Source organism: Sceloporus occidentalis, unplaced genomic scaffold (genome assembly GCF_023333645.1).
Source record: "Sceloporus occidentalis isolate IW3139 unplaced genomic scaffold, rSceOcc1.0.p SCAF_9, whole genome shotgun sequence".
NCBI classification, from domain to species: Eukaryota; Metazoa; Chordata; class Lepidosauria; order Squamata; family Phrynosomatidae; genus Sceloporus; species Sceloporus occidentalis.
In genome coordinates, this window is record NW_028316989.1 from 3,230,416 (window position 1) to 3,254,541 (window position 24,126).

At 44.7% G+C, this 24,126-nt stretch overlaps 1 protein-coding gene across 2 annotated transcripts; it reads right to left on the reverse strand.

Moving 5' to 3' along the window:
- Positions 1-264: 264 nt before the first annotated feature.
- LOC149306745 (disintegrin and metalloproteinase domain-containing protein 32-like) lies at positions 265-23,103 on the reverse strand. Of its 2 annotated transcripts, XM_089537969.1 has the most exons (21): positions 23,001-23,103; positions 21,881-21,948; positions 21,091-21,152; positions 20,240-20,318; positions 19,298-19,374; positions 18,476-18,650; positions 16,630-16,686; positions 15,928-15,999; positions 14,277-14,443; positions 13,613-13,694; positions 13,134-13,270; positions 12,502-12,682; positions 11,588-11,683; positions 9,381-9,579; positions 8,088-8,193; positions 5,611-5,794; positions 4,102-4,182; positions 3,556-3,667; positions 2,104-2,287; positions 1,282-1,320; positions 265-446 (listed from the first exon to the last, which is right to left on the reverse strand). In XM_089537969.1, exons 1-21 carry the CDS (start codon positions 23,068-23,070, stop codon positions 440-442), a joined length of 2,235 nt encoding a protein of 744 aa, XP_089394095.1. In that variant the 5' UTR covers positions 23,071-23,103; the 3' UTR covers positions 265-439. The 2 variants fall into 2 exon arrangements, 1 of the variants encoding a protein (XP_089394095.1); XR_016282312.1 differs by lacking the exons at positions 265-446; positions 1,282-1,320; positions 2,104-2,287 and having other exon boundaries at positions 3,651-3,667; positions 4,102-4,208.
- Positions 23,104-24,126: the final 1,023 nt, after the last annotated feature.

Here is a 24,126-nt window from a genome sequence, read left to right on the forward strand (position 1 = left end):
CTAGTACTGAACCTAGTACATTTGACACCTGATGCACATCATTTTTTAACACCAACCCTCCTCTCTTCAACAGCCTTTTCTGGGTCTGGCCAGGCGGCAAAGAGAGAAGATGCAGAAATAAACCTGGCTTTGACAGTCCATGCACTAGTCGGCTCCAAGTGCTGTGATGTTCTTTAGACTGGGCTGCATTTGGAGACAGCTGGGAAATTTTCAGTGGTACACGGATGCTATTAAAGGTCAGAAAGTTTTTAAGAACAAATATATTTTATTAAAATTTAAACAGCAGAAAGCAGAATTTGCTTGGGTAACTATACTACACAACAGAGGGCTATTCAAACTAAACTGTTTTCGGTTTGCACTTCCTAGGGCAGAAGAAAAGGGCTCACGCAACCCTTTGGCAGTCCTGCGACCATGTCTGCAAACTTCTGCCTGTCGGTTTCTATACACTGCAATACAGAACATAAAACGGAGAAGTGAATCGACAAAACAAGCATCTGGATAAATTCTTTCATTATTGTGTGTCTGTTTAGAACTAATGGAGGAGCCTTCCTCTGTTTTCCATCAGTCAGCTTGACATTGTGGGACAATGCTGGACAGAACCTTCTCTGCAGTGGCAGCCCAGTTATGGAATACCCTCCTTTGGTGCCATCGTTTGAGCAAAAAGTGAAAAGGAGGCTATTCACCACATCTTCTGCGAAATGGTTTGGTAAGTTTTTAGCTCTTACAAAAATCATTCTATTTTTATATGGTTTAAATTAGCCTGCATCCGCCCTGCAGAAATAATCCAGTTTGACACCACTTTAACTGCCATGGCTCAATGCTATGGAATCCTGGGGACTGTACTTTGGGGAAGTGCCAGGGCTCTCTGACAGAGAAGGCTAAATGTCTCACAAAACTACAATTCCCAGATTGCCACAGCATTGAGCCATGGCAGTTACAGTGGTGTCAAACTGGATTGTTTCTGCAGTGTGGATGCACCCTTAGACAGGCTGGTTCTGCTCCTTGCCTCCAACACACACAACCACTCCTAATGTTACTGATGTTTTTGAGACCTGCCACACTTTAATTGTCATGGTCCCATCCTTTGGAGTATTTTTTTCTCTAAGAAAACCCTATGAAATTCATAAATCAACAGGTGACTTGAAGGCACAGACATACACCTGAAGATACTGGGCACTGAACTTGGACCAGTTGCACACAAAACATGCCTTTTAACACTAAGCTCCACTCCTTCCTTTTTCGCAAAAGACAAAACAGGTAACATTTGGGTTTAAACACTACCTTGACATCTCTGACTGGTTTGCTTCTTGTGATCTCGATCTAAAGGGAAGAAAAAGTACATGCATCAAAAAAATATACATGTATTTTAGGAAACTTCTACACAAATGAAGACATTCCAAACTCTTTAATGCCCAGTTCTCTAGCCTAACCACAGTTTCCAGGAAAGTTGTCTTTGTATCTCTGCATGACATCAAAGCAGTTTCATTCTCTTCTAGTCCTAAAAGCTTAGGAGAAAGTGGTAAAAACGTCCCTTTTGCCAAATGGATTTTTCCTGTTTGGCAAAAGGGACACTTTTACGACCCTCTCCCATGCTTTTACACCTGGAGGGAAACTAAAGTATTTCCAAGTCACACGGAGATAGAAAGATAAACATGCGTCTCTCCGTTTGCCTGCCAGCTTTGTTTTTAATGCGATGGCTCTGTATCTATGGGTGCCTCCAGGTGGGTAAAATGTATTGGGATGTATGGAAACTTTCTCTGTTTGCATCCTGGAAACAATAGCTGTGCTTCCACCTTTACTGTTTTCCAAGACAGAAGCAACACACATGGCAAGTTAAGATACATTTAATTTCGGGCAGTAACCGAAATTAATTTAATCTGACCTGGAGAGCAGGGATGAAAACTAATGCCAGGATATCTTGGGAAACATTTCAGAATGGGGACAACATCACTCAGATCTCCAAAATGAAATCAGTTTGTACAGAAAAAAAACCTGGCATGAACGGAGGAATGAAGCATGCTTCCACTTTTGTCCCCGAAAAGAATAAAACGGGGCATTGCATCAGAGTCTAATTTTATTTTTAGGCAAACTAAGTCAACTTACCCTTCGGTCTCATAATCTTCATCTTCTCCCTCCTCCTCCACTTTAGGACTTGTGAAAATGTCTCGCAGTTTTACAGCCAAGATGACGGACCCAACAATGACAGGCAGGAAAAGAAAGAAGGCTATCAGAAGCCAGTTCCTGGTAGTGTGAGGCATTTTACGGTGATGAGTTACAGTAGGGAAACCTATCAAGGGGAAGGAGAAGAAGGAAAAAGTTAGGAATCAGCAAGCTCCAGACAATTCTTTCCACCGCCACATAGACCTCCTGTGGACAGTGGCGTCACTAGGGGTGCAGGGGGTGCCACCGCACCAGGTGAGACCTCAAAGGAGGGGTGACACCCGGTTGGTCCCTCTGCCTCCACTGGTGCCATGGCTCACTCAGGCGAGATAGCCAAGGAACCAGAGAAGAAGAGGCAGTGTACACCTCTTCCATCCCTTCCTGCTGTCTTCCTTGCCCGGCTAGTAATGCTAGGGATGCCATCTGCCATCTGGTCCCCAGCAGCCCTGGGTAGGGATCTGGGCAAGTGGTGGGCAGCCGGCCGGCCAGCCAGGAGTCCCAGGTGAGCAAGACATTGGGAGGGGAGGGAGACAGGGCAGTCTGAAATTGCTCTTCCCCACAAACTCCTTCCATGCGCACACACCAAGTGACATCAATGTTAGTGATGCCACTGCCTGTGGGTTGTTGGAAGCAAAGAGGCGTCAGTGCTTATAGAAAGAGATCAATGAGAGAGAGAAGCCTAGATAGCTGCTGTCCTTGGTTTCACCTGTCTATATCGTTCTTGGTCTAAGCATTAAAAAAATGGACTTTTGCTTCCCTCAAACTTGCTGAGGTCACATCCTCGTTTCTTGAAAAATTTACTTAGTCTTTTTGGTTGTTGTTTTGATATGTTTTATTTTAATCTGGGAAGGGAGCATCCATGGGGCTCCAAAGCCAATAATGGCTCCTAGATGACTCCAGGATAAGAGGCAATTTCAGTACAAGTTCCTGGAGCATAGTACTGCCTTCTGGGCTTCCTATGGAGACCTGGGCTGCATCTGCACTGCAGAAATAGTGCAATTTAGCATTGCTCTAACCAACACAGCCCAATGCTATGAAATTATGGGATTTGTAGTTTGGTGAGACATTTAGCCTCATCTGTCAGAGAGCTCTGGTGCCACAACAAACTACAAAACCTGGGATTCCATAGGATGGAGCCATGGCACGTAAAACAGTGCCATAGTGAATGCTTTCTGCAGTGCAGGTTCAGCTAAAGATTCGGGGGGATTCTCCAACTAAGAGGAGAGTGTTTCTTGACCCGCTGAACGATCAACCCACCATTCGGGATGGTTAACTATAAATCTGTCTGTTGAGGGAATATTCCATGCAACCGCACGTATTGCGTGGTTTGCAAAACCGACCGTCCTGGTTGACTGCCACCAAATGCAATAAACCCAAAGACTTAAGCCAACAAACCAATCCGGAAGGTGCTATCAATGCTGCCTCCAATTCCTCCGTCCTCTGCTACATTGCAGTTTGGAGGGGCCCAGCCCTTATCGCAATGGCAATTTCCTCTGTTGTTGCATTTCTGGTTGACATGGGAAGCAAGGTAGAGAGGGGGGAAGAAAATGATGTTTATTTTTCCTTACCTTACTCAGTTCCTATCGCCCACCCTCCGCCTTAGATCCCCAAACAATCCTGCAAGACAAGAGTCTGATCGGGAAACGCTCTTGTATGAGTTTTACTGTATAACACTTTGTTGTTGTTGTAGTTGTAGCTGTGTGTCTTCAAGTCATCTCTGATTTATGGTAATGCCACCTTGATTCCCATTTGGGAGAAAGGCGGGATAAAAATCACCTAAATAAATATGCAAATAAATACTTCTCCCAATAAATCCTGGGGATCATATTTTGGTATGGGCGAACCTCATAACTATAATTTCTAAGAGGTATGGGAGGGAATAACTGGCGTTTCAGTTATCAGTGATACTGTTATATGATAGGTGAATTTAATTTTACTCACTCCTCTCTTATTGCAGTTTGCTTCTACATTACACCTTATTTTTATGACAGACCTATCCACACACCTCTGGTTCATGCACACCTGAAAGGAAAAAGAAAAAGGAAAACCTGAAATAAAAAAGGGAAAAAATGGACCATTTCAGGGCAGGAAATATCATCGTCCAAAGACTGGCTCAGTGGTGCAAGTTATTCAAATGCTGCGATGCAAGGATGAAAGACAGAATTATGGCAAGTGCCATTTTCACCTGCTGTGTTTCAGGACATATTCACACAAGTGTGTGTTGTGTGCCTCCGAGTTGTTTCCAATTTATAGCAACCTTAAGGTGAACCTATCGTGGGGTTTTCTTGACAAGATTTGTTCAGAGGAGGTTTGCCATTGCCTTCTCCTGAGGCTGAGAGTGTGTGACCTGGTTGGAAAACACTCCCTTCTCCCATTTCCTATAGGGTTTCCCACTGCATGCCTTTACATTGTGCATAATGTTTCCCAGGCTTTCCCCATCTAATCAACTGTCAGTTGTAATGCATGGTGGTCAATAATCCATGTATAGGCTGAGTTTCCTTTATACAAAATGCTTAGCACCAGAAGTGTTTTGGATTTTTCCCCCTGGGTTTTGGAATATTTGCATATACCATATATACTCGACTATAAGCCGGCCTCATGTATAAGTTGAGGGTGGATTTGGGGGCCAAAATGATGGATTTTGATATGATCCGTGGATAAGTCGAGGGTAAAACGTAGGGGCATGTAACAAAGGATGTAAGGATGATGCAAAGGAAAATGATGCCAAAGAACTTAGAAAATTCTGGCAGGCATAACTGTGTATATATAATGATATATCTTGAAGATGGGACCTGAGACTAAGCATGAAATTCATTTATGTTTTGTATACACCGTACACTGACCCGTCAGAAAGCCAAAGTGTCACTATCTCAGCCACCCATGTGGACAATTGTGGATTCTGGAGTATTTCAATTCTGATTTTGCAGGTGTTAACTTCAATGAGATTGTAGAAATAGAGTAATGCAGGGGACCTAGCTCCAAAACACACTGCAAATACAATCCAGTTTGAGAGCACTTTAACTGCCCTGGCTCAATGGTAGGGAATTCTGGGAGCTGTAGTTTTATGAGACATTGAGCCTTCTCTGTCAGAGAGCTCTGGTGCCACAATAGGATTCTCTAGCACTGAAAGCAATGTCAAACTGAATTATTTCTGAAGTGTGTTTGGGATCCTAGTCTCAGGGCAGCTGCAGAGATGTGCCATGTATGTCATGTAGTTGGCAAGCTCTGAATAAGGTACCACCGGTTGAGATAACCTGAAGAACATGATCTGAGGTCCACCACTATAAAATTGAAAGGATGAGTGGATGACCCAAAGACATTGTTTTGCTGAATATCCTTTGCTGGAAAACAATAACAGAAAGGGACTATCCTTGAACATCTATCCCCTACTAGCAGAAATCCATAATCCGGCTAAGAAAACCAAATCTGTTCCACCATTTCAACGGTTACCTTGTTCGTCCCACAGACAGACCCGTCATGAACCAGGAACGGATCCTTCACTGCCAGTCCTTTCATGTAGTCCAAAGTGACGCACACTTGATCCTGCACCTTTGCATAAATTATAGCGGCATTTTCAATGGCGAAGGGCTTTTTGCTTTTATATTCGCACACTAACTTGCCACACCTGAGGTCCCTGCATGCAAGTCAACATAACAAAGGAAACGAGAAAGAGGGGAAAGGAGAGAGAATCCTAAGATGCCAGGTGCCCAGATCCACTTCCAAAACCTGGCTCTTACAGTAGTAGCATGGAAAGTGTTGGTTCTTAAGCCATATTTGCCTGCAAAGATACCAACGTAGGCATGGGCTATTCCATATTAGCAGAACTGACTAGGCAGGCCCTAGAAAGCAGAGACCTTCTCATCGGTTTTTGTTTGTAAGTAATTGCCGCCAACAGGGATTTCCATCCTCCCCATCAAAGTTAACTCATTTTCATTGTGCAGTGGTCTCTCCACATTCATCTGCCAGAGGTTGATCATAAAATTACATGGGAGAGAATGCCTGGAGAAATGTTTCCTCTAGGAACTTCTAGGTTCTCCAGCACAACTCTATGGACAACTTCTGGCAGAGTTGCGCTGGAGGACCTAGAGATTCCTAGAGAGAACCTTTTAATCCAAACCACAAATGATCAAATCTGCAAATGCAGAGGGCCAACTGTACAAAATTAAGGGTTAGATCAACCAAAGATGTAAAAGTGGGGTTTTTGTTTCCTTTTTAGCAAAGGTGCTAAAACCTGAACAGTTCATTCCAAACATGATATAGGGTGCATCTACATGATGGGGTTCTCTGAGGCTGAGAGAGTGTGACTTACCCAAAGTCACCCAGTGGGCTGCCATGACCAAGCAGGGAATCAAACCACTGTGCCACACCACACCAGCTCTAACATTATGTTCTACCATGGGTAAATCTCTAGCCCAACACTTCTCAAATTTTGATCCTCCAGTTGTTTGCAACTTCAGCTCACAGAAATCCTATCCAGCATGGCCAATGCTCAGAAATCCTGGGGGATGAAGTCCCAAACATCTGGGGATATAAGGCTGAGACCCACGCCTGTGGTCCCCAGAAGGACCAAGTCTCCCAATCAGCACTCTACAGTTCCTCCAGTCACTGAGTCCACAGTGCGGATCTTCATTTCTTTCTCTGCAGATTTAAGGGGGACATTTCTAATAAAGTCCCTCTCCATCCCAGGAGTCATTTTTTCAGGGGACACAAATGGTTGCATTAAAAAAAAGAGGTAGAAACTAGTAAGAAAGCTCCATTCCTCGTAGGTCAACTCTTATTCCATTCACAGAAAGAAAACCATGTTCCAAAAGAAGGCGTGTATTTGTAGGATTGCAGACTTCCTATTACCACACCATATATGTCAGCGTAGTGCTTGGCTGCAAATGTTGGGCCGTTATGGGAAAAGGCATGCCGCAATGGTTTGCCATGAGGACAGATAACAGTGCAGCGCATGGGGAACCACAGTGGTTTTCTGACTTTTTCTGGCGCAGGCTCAGTGGTCACTTTTGCTGTTGGAAGACAACTAAACACTGGATAGTTTGGTGCAGACAACATTGTCCATCTGGGCACTGCTGTGAAGCTGACACACAAACCAGTTCAGGTTCTTGTTCAGTTCCTTACCCACTTCACATTGTGATGGGTTGAGGATCCAAATGCAGTCATGCTTATTTATTCCATTGATAAGGAACTCAGGGTCCCCCTATTTTACCCTCCCCACAACCCTGTAGAGTAGGTTTCGTTGAAAAATGAGGATTGTCCCATGATCACCCATAGGACTTTGAACCTGGGTCTTCTCAATCCTAACCCAATCCCATAACCACTACATCACCTTGTCTTGCATGACTTAAGTCTGCCAGGATGAACCTGCTCCCATTGATTTCACTGGGTTTACTCTAAGCGCAACCAATCTTCCGTCTAAACCATGCTTTTCCTCTCTATTTATTAGTTAATTTTTTTGTATGATCGATTGATTCCAATATATCAGTGTTCAGCCATACAACTGTTGGGAGTCTGAAAATATCAAAACCCACCACCGCCACCACAATGAAGGTTGACCTAGGCTGCATCTACACTGCATAAATAATGCAGCTTGAGACCACTTTAACTGGCATGGCTCAAACGTTACTGAATTCTGGGGTTTGTAGTTTGTTGTGGCACCAGAGCTCTCCGACAGAGAAATCTAAACGTGTCACAAAATAACCAATCCCAGAAATCCATAGCATTGACCCATGGCAGTTAAACAGCATTATTTTTGCAATGCAGATGCAGCCTTAACTGCATAGGTTTAGGGCAGTGAAAGGGAGGAGAATACAAAACACAGTCCTTGGCCATGTAACAACACTGCCCTCTGCTGCAAATAAAATCAAATCAAAAGAGAGCAAGAGAGATTTTCATCACATTAAGATTCACTTTCTTTCAAAACGTACTGCCACTGACAGTTCTCGTATCCGCGCGCAGTGGAGCCGCAGTGTCCCATCCTATCCCTTTGGCTGTTAATTTCCTCATAGCACTGTGAAGACCCACTTTTTGAATCTGCAAGTACAACAGAGATCCAAATTAATCGGGGATGAATGCTTCGTGGCAAGCTGCCTTGTAGCCTTAAACACTATTCCTGCTAGGAGGAACACTTAGGCAAACGAACAAAGAGGGAGAGGCTTATCGCATTGGTTATTAAATCCATCTGGTTTAAAGCTGAATTCAGCAGCATCCTGATCTAATGTTTTTTGCTGCTAACTCTGCTGCCCAAATATAGCCCAGGTCCATCCTCACTTCCAGAGCCGCTCCACCGTCTGTTTTCTTAAGTCAGAAAACAGCCAGATTTGAAAACATCCAGGGGGGATAGAGGTAAATCAATTTAATAACTAATACAATAAACCTCGGAGTCTCTCATTTTTCCAGCACCTCTCATTTTGGCCTTGTCTGCACGGGTCAAAAGGTTCATTCCTTAACCTCCTCATTCTGACATTCGGACGGCGCACAGCCCAAACCTCAGTTCTGGTGCAAGCAGTCTGGACAATATCTGAGATGTTCTGCACCAGAACCAGAAGAAACGGAGCAAGAGATTTTTTCCCCCGAACCCAGAGCCCTCCACCTTGTAACCATCACTTGGTGCCTCATTCAGACTTCGGAGGCAAGTGCCCAATGGTGGCAGCAGATGCACAGGGCAGTTCAGTAGGATGCGCATGCAGACAGCCACCATGGCATAGGAACAGAGGGCCAGATGATAAGGGCAGGTTTGGGCAGCTGCAGGACCAGGATACTCCAGGCTGCCCATGAAATACCTTAATCTGTGCAAATACTTTTAGGATCTTTTACTTTTAAATCACCAGTTTTGTTGTTGTTGTGCGACCTCAAGTCATTTCCAACCTATGATGACCCTAAGGCAAACCTATCATGGGTTTGCCATTGCCTTCCTCTGAGGCTGAGAGAGTATGACTTGCCCAACATCACCCAGTGGGTTTTATGGCCAAGCTGGGAATCAAGCCCTGGTCTCCAGAGTCATGGTCCAGCACTAACCCCTTTCCAAAAATGGATCAGCCCCAGTAAAGTATGAAGTAATGCTGCCTTACCCTCCAAACACTGTCTGGGACAACCAGAAAATGACACACGAGTCAAACAAGCAGCAGTACTTCATGTTTTGGGGTGAATGGGCCCCACATAGAATGCAGGCCAAAAAGTCCATTGCAACACACGTGGGAAAGAAGAAATGTTTCTGTTACCTTTTCCAAATACCCTTTGGCACCATTGATCCGCACTCTGGCATACTGCGGCCATGCAAATCCCTTTCCCTCCGTCACACATCTGCCCATCTTCTACAAAGAAATCCTCTGTACACACTGGGGAAGAACCGTTGCAATACTCTATCAAATCGCACTCAGAATCAACCGTTTCTCGGCATAAGTCACCTTTTTGCTTCAGCTGAACAACAAGGAGAAAAAAAGGAAGACCACTGAATCCCAATTTGCTCTGGATGCATTGCACCCCTGCATGCATTTCAGCACATACCTTCCTGTGGAGGACATTATACACAAAAGGAAATGAGGTGGAAATTCCTGACTTGTAACTCTCTGCTATTTTGTCTCTTCTTTCCTTGACCACACAATGGTATTTTGCAAATCTACTTCACACAACATTCGGGACTTCACCATCAATATTCATTGTGGGAATATTTGGTGAAAATTACAAAGAGGGATGTATGCAAACATGACCCAAGGGATTCAGTTTACAAGATAAGAGAGTCCACCTAAACGTTAGGGAGAATGTCTTTGCTATAGTAGCTGTTTGACAGTGGAATGGACTGGTGGACTCTTCATTTTTGGAGGTCTTTAGACTGAGGCTACATAGGCATCTTTCAGGAGTGCCTTAATTTTGTGTTCTGGTATGGCAGGCAGGGGCTTGATTCTCTGGTTCCATAAAGCCAGGCTGTGCATCTTTGACAACTTGTGGCTCCAATTTTGAGGAAGCTATTAAAGGAACACTTGTAACCTGTTGGCCTCATTCCCAGACACAGCTATGTTCATTTGGAATATCAGCATGCAAAGGGGTCTTGTAGTACCTTGTGGCAACTAACTGAGCAAAAGGACTTGTAGCATAAGCTTTTGTAGACTCAGGGGCTGCGCAGACCGGCCATTAAGGCCGGTCTGGGAGCAGAGTCGGAGTTTGGCGTCCACACGACGCATGAACCTACTCCGCCCCCGTCGTGGTGTGATGCCACACGCTGCACTACATGGTGCTTCTCTGGCACTGCGTTTAGATGCAGCACCAAAGGAGCACCATAAAGGCATGGCGCTGGCAGCTATGGCGCCCTTTCCAAGGTTCAAAAAGGAGCCGCTTTTTGTGGTTCCTTTTTATGCTGCAGAAAGGCCAGATCGGGGCCACAGCGTGCAATTGCTGAGGCCCAGATCTGGTGAAGATGGAGGTGGCTGCAGGGGTGGTCTGCACAAACCCTCAGTCTACTTCCTCAGCTGCATGGAGTGAACTGTGGCTCAGGAAGGGTCTTTATAACCAGAGTGTATGAACAGCCATAGAAATGCAAAATTTGTGGAGATAGTGATGAGGTTCAGTTTAAACTGTGGTTATTGAGGGACAAAGGTGAGAGGAAAGATGTTGCTTAAGGTCTTTGCCCCTCAAGAACTCTCATTCACTCCATGCAGCTGAGGAAGTTTATTGAGTGTGAAAGCCAATGCCACAACATCGTTTGCTCAGTTTGTTTCAAAGTTGCTACAAGATCCCTTTGCATTAGGGAATTGTGCTAACTCTGCCCTCACTCCCTGCCTGCAATATTCTGTGAATCAGAGATCGGGGTGAGAAAAGGCACATTAAACGATGCTGCATATCAATTCCATGTCGACAGGCACACAGGAGAAAGCAGTGCCACCATGAATCTCTCTGCATCATTACGTTTGGGCATGCAGTTCGCACTGACTGTTCCTTTCCTTAAAAGGTATAACATAGAATTATATGAATAGACATACGTACTCAACAGACATGCGGTAACACATAGACTAAACTAACCATAGTTCCCAGTTTGGATTGGAGCAACATACTTTGGTTAGCATACACTTTTGATCTCCAGAGGGGAATGCCTGAGGCTCAAGCCAATATTTTGGAAGAACCCAATTCTGTTGTTCCTACATGGGTTTTTAAGACAGAAGCAACGCATACTAGGAATGTAATTCTTCACTCATTTCTTCTTGGGGGGAAAAACCCCCACAAACTGTGAGCAATTTTCTTGCTAGCGCAAGAAAGTCTTCAAAAATCTCAGTTTTGGAAGCCTCTTTGCAATACTTAGCACATTCTGTGCAAAATTCATACATGGTTGGTTTGCACAGAAAACATTTTCTGCCCACGAAGCAGGTTTTTTTCTGGAACATCTCCCCTCTTGAGGAAGCGGGGGGCACATAACACCATACTGAAGCTAGCATACCTCGCAACTGTCTTTTATACAACACTCTCCTTGAGAACACTCTTTTCCTGGTTTCAGTGTACAGTCGGATGCACAGCAAAAATCCAATTCACATTCCTGGGTGCGAAAAGAAGAAAGAAGAAAGATGGAATGATAGCACACATACACACACACAAAATACGAATGCGCAGTTTGTACTATCTGGGAAGTAATGTTGCACGGCCTGACGTGCAACCTCGCACACAAGAAGCCTTGCTCACCCAGAGAACATGATGTAGGCACCAAAGCTATGTACGAATGTTAATGTGACAATAGCCTAATTCCGATCGCTTTGAAATTTTGACACAACGTTCTATTCGAATACATGCATGTTTTTATGTACATATGCCTACTACTACGTAGATGTCACACCTGTGACAGGTAAAAATATGGGGGGGGGGTTGGAAAAACAGCATTATGTTGGACGTAACAACAACACACGCCGTTTGCAATCACCATCAACAAAGCTCAGAGCCAATCTTTAGAATTGTGTGGTTTAGATCCAGACATGGCTTGCTCCTCACACGGACAATTATACGTTGCGTGTTCTAGAGATGGCAAACCACACAATCTCTGTATCTACACAGACAATGGAGCAACAAAAAATACTGTATACCCAGAAGCATTGTGAAATTAAATGTTTCGGAAACGTGCGCGTTCCCTTTCCTTTCTTTTCCATTTAACCGGACTGAGCCACAGCAACACATGGCCGGGTACAGCTAGTATAATAATAAAGAGCTGGGTACCAATAAATATAGTAGTAATAATACCAGCTGGGGCAGCACACTTGTTGAACCAGTTGATATGTCCTTTAAAGAGAGGATGGGTGGCTATATGTTGGGAGTGTTTTAGGCCACTCATTTGTTTTATTTTATTTCTTTGTTCCTATAACAAACCTTCATCGAGCCGCAGTCACACTGTTCCCCTTCTTCCACTATTTTGTTGCCACAGGTGGGCGCTCGGTATGTGATATCGATGCGTGGTTTGTTCAAGAGGCACTGCGCAGATCCATACCCTAGAAAATTGCGGTAGTCTTTGATGCTGCAACTGCTGAAGGACTTGAGGCCGCTAAACTGTCTGCAGGGAAAAAAGTGGACATGGAAAGTTCCCTGCCAACCAGAAAGCCAAGGCAACTGAGGGCAGCAACTGTGCGGTCATACTTGACAGTGGTTTCTACCGACAGGAGAAACCTGCCAATGGACCTGGCACCAAGTAGGCTTTCAGAGTGTTTGCAGACTGTTGCAGATTGAAGCCTGGTTCTCACCAAGCTGTCAAACTACATCTTCAGGCACAGATCCACATAAAGACATGGTTCTTTAAGTGGGGAGGAGGTTAAAATCAAAACAAAATAACATCAACTTGTGATGAGAAGACATTTCAGGGTGGCCAGGGATCTCTTGCAAGATATCTTGCATTATAACAGACATGCTCGTTTCTCAACCTCCTTTTTCCACTTGTGGTGCCCAGAACTGGACACAGTATTCCAAGTGAGGGCTGACCAAAGCAGAATAGAGTATGTCCTCCTTACATGGCTTCGGTATTCATGATGCAGATGGCCCCCGGACATTGGCATCGTCTTGAGTCGTCGAAGTGCAGTCCCAGGGTGATTCCCAGCAGCTGTGCAACTATCACAGAGAAGGTTTCCAGCGTGATCCCTCTTTGAAACTAAAAGTAGACAGAGGATCATCAGTGGGTCATAATCATTTTGCTTCCAGGTTTAAAGGCTTCATCATATTATCATCGCTACCATCATCACCACCCATCCACTGCCCAATTCCATCTCTGCCATCTTGTTGAATGCCGGTGGTTGGCTGTGCCAACAGAGCAAAGGCTCTAGTAAACTCAACTGGGCTGAGATGATTTCAAGTGTGGCCCCAACAGTCCCCTGCCTGTCTGCTCTTTAAGGATCTCGGTACATAAAGAGGCACATCGCCAGAAAACTGCTTGCTTTTGATAAACTGAGCCTAGTGCAGTTGGTAACGGTGGCTTCTGTGTACAAGATCTTACCACAGCGATCCCCGTGGAAGCGGTTTTCAAGCAGATCTTCTTTGCAAATGTCGCTCCCACGGAATCAGCTTTGACCTTATAGCTGGCAGAAGAGAGGGAAAATGCCTTGCGTTACAGGTGGTCCCTGAATGAAAACCTGTCTCCTAAGTTCTAACAACTGTTTTCATAAGGCTTATTCGCCATCTTTTGATATCGCAGGGTTCTGTGAGGCATTTAGCTTTCGCTGCCAGAGCGCTCACAGCAAACCCCAAATCCAGAAAATCTCAAGAGCCATGACAGTTAAACCAGTGTCAAATTGCATTAGTTCTGCAGTGTGGCAGCCTACGTCTAGCTCCTTGTGTTCTTTGTCCTGTTCATGAATTAATTGCCTGAAAGGTTAAATGCAAGATTTTGTTCCTTTTCATCTTACTCTCATTTTATCGTATCCACTGTAAATTAATTCTATTTTATAACCACAGTGGTCATTCCTCTTGCATGGCATTAACATAAATGTTAGCATAAATACCAAACATTTTAACCACTTCGCTTGCCTTCTGCTCAGCATTTCACCCTTTTCACATGCCTATACCTCATTCTCAGTTTCCTCTCAACTATACACACAGAGCCTTGTTTAATAAGAAGCTTTCCAAGAACTATGACAATATGGAAAAGAAGCACTTCTTACATAAATAGGAATGCCAAGTCGTGGGGTCGCAGAGTCAGGTGGACGTGTTTCCAGTTCACAAACCTTTGCAGCAACTCATCGGCTGTCCCCATGGTGCTCATCTTATCTTTGTAAGACCAAAACTCCAAAGAGGACAACACAATCCTTGTGTTGAGTTTGTAGAACATCTGAAAATAGGAGCGATCGTCACACAAGTCTTACAGAGGTTCTGAAACAAACACAGTGAAACTGAACTGAACTAAAAGACGACAAGCATCAAGGTCTCAGGACTTGGAGCGTTCCTGGGGAGATTATTGTTCACACTCCATGGATAATAGCTTGAAATATTCTTATGGCTATGCTATGCAAAAACAGGATCTCAGGACCATGTCAGCACTGATATTTCCCTTGCCTCCTCTTTATACGTTGCCAGTGTTCTGGTTTTTCAAGCAGCTGTTTGCAGCTGGGTCAAAATATTTCCATTCCCAACAGTATCAACCCAGGGAAGAGTTCTCCAGATACCATGGCCTGATATACAGACAAATAAATGGACCCTTGACCATTTACCCTTGACCAAGTCAAGCCTGGATTCTCCCTGGAAGTTAAGATGTCTAAACTGAAACGGTTGTACTTTGGCCATATCACGAGAAGACATGACTCACTAGAAAAGACCATAACGCTTGGTAAGATAGAAGGCAACAGGAAAGGCAAAGACTTTAGAGATGGATTGACTCACCCAAGGACACCACAGATGCCCTGAATCTACAAAACCTGAGCGGAGTTGTTGATGATGGGTGACTTGAATAGTGTCACCATAAACTGAGGTTAACTGGATGTCAGGTAACAACAACAAATTGTTCTGGGGTGTTGGGACAAATTTATAAGGGTGGTTCACACCTACCCAGGACTACCCTGGACTTCTTGGGCTACTGCTGCTAGGTTAGCTAGTCATGGCTCATGAAGGGAAAACTCTGCCAATCCAGGGGGGCATTTTGCCAACTTGGTAAATGGCCTTGTCAAATATACAATTCTGTTGGGTGGTTCTGTAGGGGGAAAAACCCATTGCCACAGTTCATGGTGTGCATGGCAGGGGTTGGACTGGATGGTCCTTGTGGTCTCTTCCAACTCTATGATTCTATGGTTCTACCGGGGGGAAATAACAGTCATTATTGTAAAGATAAATTCCATACCTCCCAACGTTCCCAAGATGGAAACCGGGACACATGTGTGACCAAGCTATATCAGAATGTGATCAAGATGTCAAAAAATATTAATGAGGAAGAGCACATACACAAACACACACACAAACACTAGAAGTCGCTGCGGTTTACTTTTGCCTGAGCAAGACTCTGCCTGCTCCTGTTTGCAGCAACTGGTAACTGGAGGATAAAGGGGGAAAATAGAAGGAGGAGAAGGAAACTGGGACATTTTTGAAGCCCATGAAAAGGTAGGCTGGCAGAGGATTCATCAGGACTGTCCCTGTCAAATCAGGACAGTCGGAGGGTATGCTGCGTGACAGATTTGTATGCTAAGATGTTTAAAGTGCAGTCGGACCTTATGCTGGGGACGGCACATCTCTTGGGCAGGATCAGGAAGTATTAGGAATTGGTGTTCCAAGCAGAACACCATGCATAAACATGTTCTGTCACCAAACAAAAATGCACCGACTTACAGCATTGACAAAGCTAATAAGCTGAGCGATTTTCCCCATCACATCGTCTTCATTTGAACCCATATAATCGTACTGGAGGGGGGAAAAATAACATTCCTTTATTAGCCAGCAGTAATATCTCAGAGCCTACCTTATCACACATTGCATTAGTTGGATGCCGCCTCTCTTAAGTTGGAAGTAGACAACATTTTGAGGTGTGAGGGCCATGCGTAACCTCCCCAGTTCTAAGAGAGCAATCCTTATCACCAACCCAAATTTTAAAGTATTTTTTAATTGGAAAAGGCCATTGCAACCTGCATGATGAGCCCAAGGAAACCGCTCATCCCCCAATGAATTCAATGGCATATATATGTGTGTCCCTGGTTTCCACTCCACCAAATGCATCTGAGGAAGTAGACTGAAGTCCTTGAAAGCTCATGCCCCCAACGTCTTTATTTCAGTTAGTCTCAAAGGTGCTACAAGATCTCTCTACATACAGATAACATTCGGGTGGATGGATGCACAGAGAGACAGACAGACTGAATGTTTTGGGATGGGTGAGCATTGCCCCCCCCCCCTCTAAAAATATCAAATTTGAAAGGAAGAAAAAATGAGATTTGACAGAAAACGTCAAATTCCACTTCATTGTAAAAGGAAAAGGTCTGCAAAAATTAATAATATTCCCTGCGTCGTGCTGGTGAAGAATGTTTAAAACAAACTTACCAAGGATTTTGCCACCACGACATGCATTTCCACATATCTCACCGTGCTGAAGTTAACCTGTTTTAATTCAAAGGTGAGGGGAAAAAATCTAAATGTAAGACCTTGCCACAGTACTGTTATTATACGTGTGCTCACTACTGAGTTTTGAGTCCCTATATTTGGAGAAAGGTGGGATATAAGAAAATTATTATTATTATTATTATTATTATTATTATTATTATTATTATTTTGGCCACCTGCCTGCCTCACCCTTTTGGCTTTACCAAGCCTCCACCAAAGCCTGGAGAAGGGATGCAAGGGTCAACATCACTGTTGGGGCTAAGCATTACTTCTCTGAACTAAAGCCCACCAGTTCCTCACTTTTCCAAATTCTGGTTCTAGGAAAGCAAGATTATTCTTGCACACAAATGGTTCTAGGTTCATTCTTTGGCATCTCTGCTGGGCAGAGAAAACTGCTACCTTTTTACGTTAATTTGTCTAAGGCCCCATACAGACAGGTCAAAACAAAGCTGCTTCGGGTCACTTTGGAGGTATGCTGTTTAAATGATGCATGCGTCCTAAGAGTCCAGGAGCTGCGCCAAAGCTACAATCCAGTCCTAAGGACTGGAGCGCAGCTTTGGTGCAACTTCCAGACTCTTAGGATGCATGCAACATTTAAACAGCATACCTCCAAAGTGACCCAAAGCAGCTTTATTTTGGCAGTATAGTCACCCTTTCCAGACGTCAATGTAGATATTTTTACAGTTATGAACTTGCAGCACCCCAAAATGTTCAGTTCATGCATATGTGTGTTGGGGGGATGGATGGATGGATGGATGGATGGATGGATGGATGGATGGATGGATGAAAAATGTATACTTTTCAAAATTTGTCTGTTGCAAATGCACTTTGGTCAATGACAGAAAAGGCATTATCTCAAAAATATGCACTAAAATGTGTTGTTGCTGTGTGCCTTCAAGGCATTTTCGCCCTAACGCAAACCTATCATGGGGTTTTCTTGGCCGGATTTGTTCAAAGGTGCCATTGGCAACCTCTGAGGCTGAGAGTGTGTGACTTGTCTAAGGTCACTCAGTGGGTTTTCATGACTGAGCGTGGAATCGAACCCTGGTTTCCAGAGTCGTAGCCCAGCACTCAAACCACTGTGCCACACCTGTGTACATTTAGATAAAAATTTGACTGCAATTTAGATAAACTTGTACTGGGGGGGATTGTAATCCTAGATGCACCCAAGTGAAAACAAGCCTCAAGAAGGAAATCTGAGAACCATGACAACTTCAATTTTTCTCATTTACATACCCCCATCTCCACAAATGGGTCACGGGAATTATTATTATTATTATTATTATTATTATTAATTAATAGAGGTGGAGAAGATCTTAGAAGGCTGGAGCAAGGGGCTAGTTTACCCATCTTTAACTAGTGGGCTCATGGCTCACTAATGGTTTTGTCCAGAGATACAGAGGTGGAAAATATAGAGGTGGTTTGCACTGAGAAAGCAAGAAACAGGTCTGTGAGGTTTTCGGTTGGACAAATGGTTGGATTATTTCGGTTGGACAGACAGAACTTCAAAACTAATATTGCCCCCTTTGCTGACAGATTAATATTACTTGCTTCTGGTCTACCTGAATATTTTAATTCGGTAAAATTACAAAAACATCTTAACTCCCTAGTTGCCTTTTTTCCTTCTCACGCGCTCACATAAATTATCCCCGAAATGGCAAGTCCAGGGAAATGCTTACTCTACAGGGATGGATGGATGTGCTTTTAGAAGGCTGTTTTCTTATTCCTTTTTCATCTACACACCTCACATGCACAAATCCTTTTCATTTCTTTAACTGGCACTCACAGGTATCTCTTCTGCCCTCGGAGCGACCACCGCACTCCACCGAATTGAATAATTATCTTTGGAAACATGAAGGTCTGCATCATTATATTGCATCCGATAAATGAGATGTTGAAATCCAGAAGCAGATTCCACTGGTTCGATCCCATAGCTGATGTTCTCCAGTTGCAAGACCCCACTGGCGCACCGGAAGACAAGCGGCAGGGAGGAAGCAAAAAAGGTTCATGATGCAAACTATGGTTAAATAATGGATAGTTAAATTTCCCATTTGACACTTTGAGTCCCAGGGTATAAAACAGCCAACCTTTGGGTCAACCTATACATTAATTCCACAACCTGGTGCCCCCTAAGTGTTTTGGACTTCATCTATCCAATCGCCAAACCAAGTGGAGATGATGGGAGTTGTCGTCGAACACATTTGTAGGCACCAACCTGGGAAAGATTGGCTTTCGTTAAGCCATAGGCTTTATCTGTGTGCACTGCAGAAATAATCCAGGTTGATACCAATTTAATTGTCATGGCTCCATGCTATGGGATCCTGGGATTTGTAGTTTGTAGTGGATCTGTGGGACACCCATGTAGACACCCCATGTAGACACCCACCCCAGTATGGAAACCAAGGACCAAGCGATGGGGAGATGTCAGGGCTTCTCTGAGGCCAGGATACTCCAGAATATCCTGCCCAGTGCAGACAAGGCCTCAGCAAGCAGGTTCCTTAAATTCAACAGCCCCATGGTTGCCTTTTGACTAGTGCCCTGATGTGGTCTCCATGTTGCCATACTTGGACTGATGTGCAAAGTTCAAGAGGAAGGAGGAGGGCCTCACCTGAGCCCAGAGCAGGTGTTGAGCATCACAAGTGAATCTACGTGACCGTCTATGTAGCCTTGGTAGTAGCAGTCCCGCTAGAGAGAACAGCCAGAGTTATTCATGTGTTATTCATAATCCGAAAGAGGAAGAAGTGTTGGTAGACACAGGAAGGAAAGAGCATAGGGGTTAAGGGTTTGGGGAGTACTTTGGTATCACAATTCCAGATAAGGGATACTTGGTATGTACTTCCAACCCACATTGTTCTAGGAGATCCAGCCCTGTATGGGTTCTAGATGTCTCTTGTCTGCCAAGAGATGGTCTGATGGAAATGGGTCCTGTGTTGCTAAGTAAAGGATCCAGATGAGTTTCAGTTCTTGACAGGTTGAAGACAACCGCTCTAATGTACCAGTCTCAACCACCTTAAAATGAAAAGCCTACAAGCAAAACCTAGGCTGGTTTTCATCACCTTTCCACACACCTGTTGTTGTACGCCTCCAAGTCATTCCCAACTTATGGCGAACCTATCATGTTTTGGGGTTTTTGCAAGATTTGTTCAGAGGAGGTTTGCCATTGCCTTCCCTTGAGGCTGAGAGAGTGTGACTTGCCCAAGGCCACCCAATGGGTATCGTTGCTGAGTTGGGAAACAAACCTTAGTCTCCAGAATTATGGTCCAATATTCAAACCGCTGCACCACAGTGGCTCTCTTTCCTCCTTGCAAACTAATATATAAATGGATTTTCTACCTTCGTGGGACATGGTTTGGCCAACATGACAGGCTCTGTCCGGGTGGACCCTCCACCAGATGTTGTTCGGCTGTGCCTCCCATAAGCCCTAGCTGGCATCCTCAACGGAAAAGGATAGCGGGAGTTGTACACAACACCTTAAAACTCCTAAGATCAACTAGGTTGGCTTTCTAAATTGGTCACAGCATTAATATAGAAAGGTTCTGTAAAATCTTACCTGAACGGAAGGGATGAAAGACGTAACAGATCCTGCACGGTTGTATGTATAAATTCTGAAATTGTTGGTTACAAAGTGTCTACAAAAAAAACCCCCGCACAAATAAATTAAAACAATACACACAGAGAGAGAGAAAGGAAATCCAGGGTGAGAAAGAGCAAGAAGGGTACAGGTCCGGAAACTAACACATGCCACCTCTCACCGTGTGAATTCAAATAATGTCCCTTGAACGACTGTAGCTTTTGGGGTGCATCTACACTGTAGAAATAATGCAGTGTGACACCACTTTTAACTGCCATGGCTCCCTCCAACAGGATCCTGGGATTTGGTGAGGCACCAGCTCTCTTTGGCGGCGAAGGCACAAGACCTTGCAAAACCACAAATCCCAGAATGCCACAGGATGGAGCTAGAGCGCTTACTGTGGGGTCAAACTGCATTATTTCTACAGTGCAGATGCACCCTTCGACAGTGATTTGCAAGAACCCAGTCCTAAGAAGCAAACAGAAACTCTGGCACAGAAAGGGAGGGTATTGTCAACCTGGAACATTTTAGAAAGAGAGTGAAATTTGGAGACTGAAACAAACTTTCATGGGGAGGGGGAAGAATTTATATCTGGGGGTGGGCAACACTTTCATTTTGCCATCCAAAGGTATATCTGAAATACAAACATTTGCAAGCGAGGGCTGTCAAGACCTACATCTGAAAGCAAGCCTCTTTCCTCTGCAAAAAGGTATCATTTCCTATCCCTTTGGTTGCCTCTTCTCAATATTTTTTTAAAGCTGTTATTAGTTATGAATGCAAATCCACAAACAGACTGAAAACTGAGACCCAGATCCCTCCTGTTTACTCACTGTTGCTTTAGGTGAATCGTATACAGCTTCCCACCTATATGGATGTTGAAGCTCATGGTCTCCTGCAACAAGCAAAAGTTATATCACACGCTTCTCGTTTTCTCATTCTTGCTTTCTAAAAGCGTCGTGCCCCAACAACACAAATAGTCTGCAAATGCTTTTCTAGCCTGAGTTGTGCAATGTTCCTAATGGCTTGAGATCTCGATATTTGGAGGGAGCGTGGCTGTTAATATATACCTAGCAGAGCAGGACAAGAGTCCTCTGCATCCCACCTTTCTCTCATATAAGAGACATGGAAAGAGACGCATATAGAGATGCCAGCCACAGATGCCAGCAAAACAACAGGAATATACTCTTCCAGAACATGGCCACATAGACAGAAAAACCCACAAAAAACTATGGATGCTGGCCATGAAAGCCTTCGACTTCACATGATGGTTCCATTTTGTATAAAGGGACACCACTTTATTATCCACTGGATTCAATGGGATTTGAGCATCTATGGGGTTTGGTATCTGCGAGGGGTCCAGGAACCAAACTCCAGCGGAAACCAAGGGCCCACCGTAGCCCCCCAGACAAGGGTTTTCCAAAGTGATGCAAACCAAGACACTTGGAAATGATGTTTGGGGACCACAAGTGGGAAGGAGCTATTGCTTTGGCCGCTGAGGATCAAGAAAACTGGGCCAGGTGAGCCTTTGGTCAGTGTTCTTACATCGGGTGAGCAGGGCATGGCCCCGAAAAGATGGAGAAGAGAAACACATATAAGAAAGGGAACAAACACACACCATACCGTATGTCCACTGTCTTTTGGTAGGATCCTCTGAGGGACTGTCACTTGCAAAAATGTCCGCTGCGCACCTAGGAGAAAAGCACCAAGGGTCATTCCTGCACCAATAGGCAGTATAGAGAAAGCCATTGGCTATGGTTGGGGTGTTGGACTATGACTCTGGACTGGAGGCCAGAGTCTGAATCCCCTGCTGAGCCACGAAACACATGGGTTTCAGCCCAAGAGGATGGGAATGGTAAACCCCACACTGAAGAAAGCTGCCAAGAAAACCCTGTGATAGGGTCCCCTTAGGGGTGCTCCAATGACTTGGAGGCACGCCTGAGCAAAGCACATTTTCGTAAGGTGCCAGGCACAGATGCCAGCGAAACCTCAGGAAGAAACTCTTCCAGAACATGGCTACAGAGCCCGAAAAACCCACAAAAACACACCTATAAATCACACTCTCTCAGTCTCAGACAATGGCAATGGCAAAACTCCTCTGAAGAAACGTGCCACGATCGGTTTGCCTTCGGATGGAAATATGACATGGAGGCACACATGTGCGAGTCACACTCTCTCAGCCTCAGAGGATGACAGGGTAAACCCCCTTTAAAAAAAACTTTCCAAGCTTTACTCTCATTTTTTGCTCAAGGTGGCTCCTCCTTAAGGGCAAAAATGTTTTGAAGGGGGCACACAAGTCACTCTCTCTCAGCCTCAGAGGATGGCAAGGGCAAGCTCTCCCCGTGAAGAAAGATGCCAAGAAAACCCCATGATCAATAAATTATCAATAAATGAAGACATGATAAGAAGTGAGCTTTGCTCCTTCCTTGGGGGCAAAAATGACTTGGGGGAGGCACACAAGTCACACTCTCTCAGCCTCAGGGGATGGCAAGGGCAAGCCCTCCCCTGTGAAGCAAGATGCCAAGAAAACCCCATGATCAATAAATGATCATTTATAATAAGAAGCTCTCTCTTTTGCTCAGGTGGGCTGCTCCTCCCTGGGGGCACAAAGGCCTTGAAGGGGGCACACAAGTAGCCCCCCTCTCTCAGCCTGAGAGAAGCCTGCAGAGTGGGTACAGGCTATGGGCAGCATCCTCTGTCTGCCCACGCTGGCATGGCCCCCCTCCTGCCCCCAAAGGCTCACCTAGGACAGAGACCAGGCAGGTGAGAAGCATCAGCAGCATCAGCATCACCTGGAGAGGCATCATGGCCATGGTGGCCCAGCTTTGCCAGCCACTGGGCGACCAGTAAACGGGCGCGGGGTGGAATGGGCACGAGGCGCGGCCCCGAGAGAGAAAGCGCGCCCCCGGCCCCTCTGGCAGCGCAGCAGCAGCAGCAGCAGCAGCAGCAGCCCAAGGGCTTTCGAAAGAAGAAGGGCTCTTTCTTGGAAAGGGACCAGAAAACCCAGCAGCTGGGAGGAGGAGAAACTGAAGTCTGTGGCACCTGGAAGAGGGACCCTTTTGGGGGTTGGCATCGACTTTGGTGGGATTTCCCAGGGCACTGAGGGCTGGAGGGAGCCTGGAGCCCCCCAGGAAAGTTGGAGATGGATAAAACACAGGCTGGTTTTTAAAATAGGAGGACCTGGTGTCCTCCTCCTCCTCCTCCTCCATCATCCTCTTCTGTTTCTGCTTCATCATCATCACCATCTTCTACTTCTTCTGTTATCATCTCTCCTAGTTTTTGCATTCTTCCTCATAGCTTTTAACAGCTCAACCACACTCTGGGATTGTTTGGGTGCAATGTGTCCAAGTTTTCGTCTGTGAAATGTTGGAGGGTATGCGCTATATATATATATATATATATATATATATATATATATATATCACCCTCCAACTTTTCAGACAAAAACTTGGACACCATATATATATATAGCATACCTTCCATATATATATGGACCCCATACAGAATGGTCTGTGTTCCCATCTCTTAGTTGTTATTTGACGGTTTGATTGTTTTAATAATCTGAATGTCAATGTATTGTTATAAGGGAATTCCCAATTGTTGTCTTGGTGGGAGGGACAATGGTTTTATCCTATATTGTTATATTATGGTATTTTAACCTTTATGGTGAGCCGTGGATCCTGGTGGAGAGGCGGGATATAAATAAAATTTTGTTTATTTATTTATTTATTATATACACAAAATATTACAAAGCCATTGTTAATGCTGCTTGCAGGTGCTCCCATTGGACCCTTCTACAGGATTCACATCTCCTCCTCCTTACAACCATTGTTGTTGTTGTGTACCTTGGAGTTAGTTCCAACCCTGTC

What these genes read in the sequence shown, in the direction of transcription:
- LOC149306745 (XM_089537969.1), bottom strand. Translation starts at nt 23,070, where the DNA reads ATGGCCATGATGCCTCTCCAGGTGATGCTGATGCTGCTGATGCTTCTC. An exon ending in CTTTCATCCCTTCCGTTCAG is followed by an intron (nt 19,375 to 20,239) that starts GTAAGATTTTAC and finishes TGTTCTCTCTAG; the next exon opens with CGGGACTGCTACTACCAAGG. An exon ending in CTTCCACGGGGATCGCTGTG is followed by an intron (nt 13,271 to 13,612) that starts GTAAGATCTTGT and finishes GTCTACTTTTAG; the next exon opens with TTTCAAAGAGGGATCACGCT.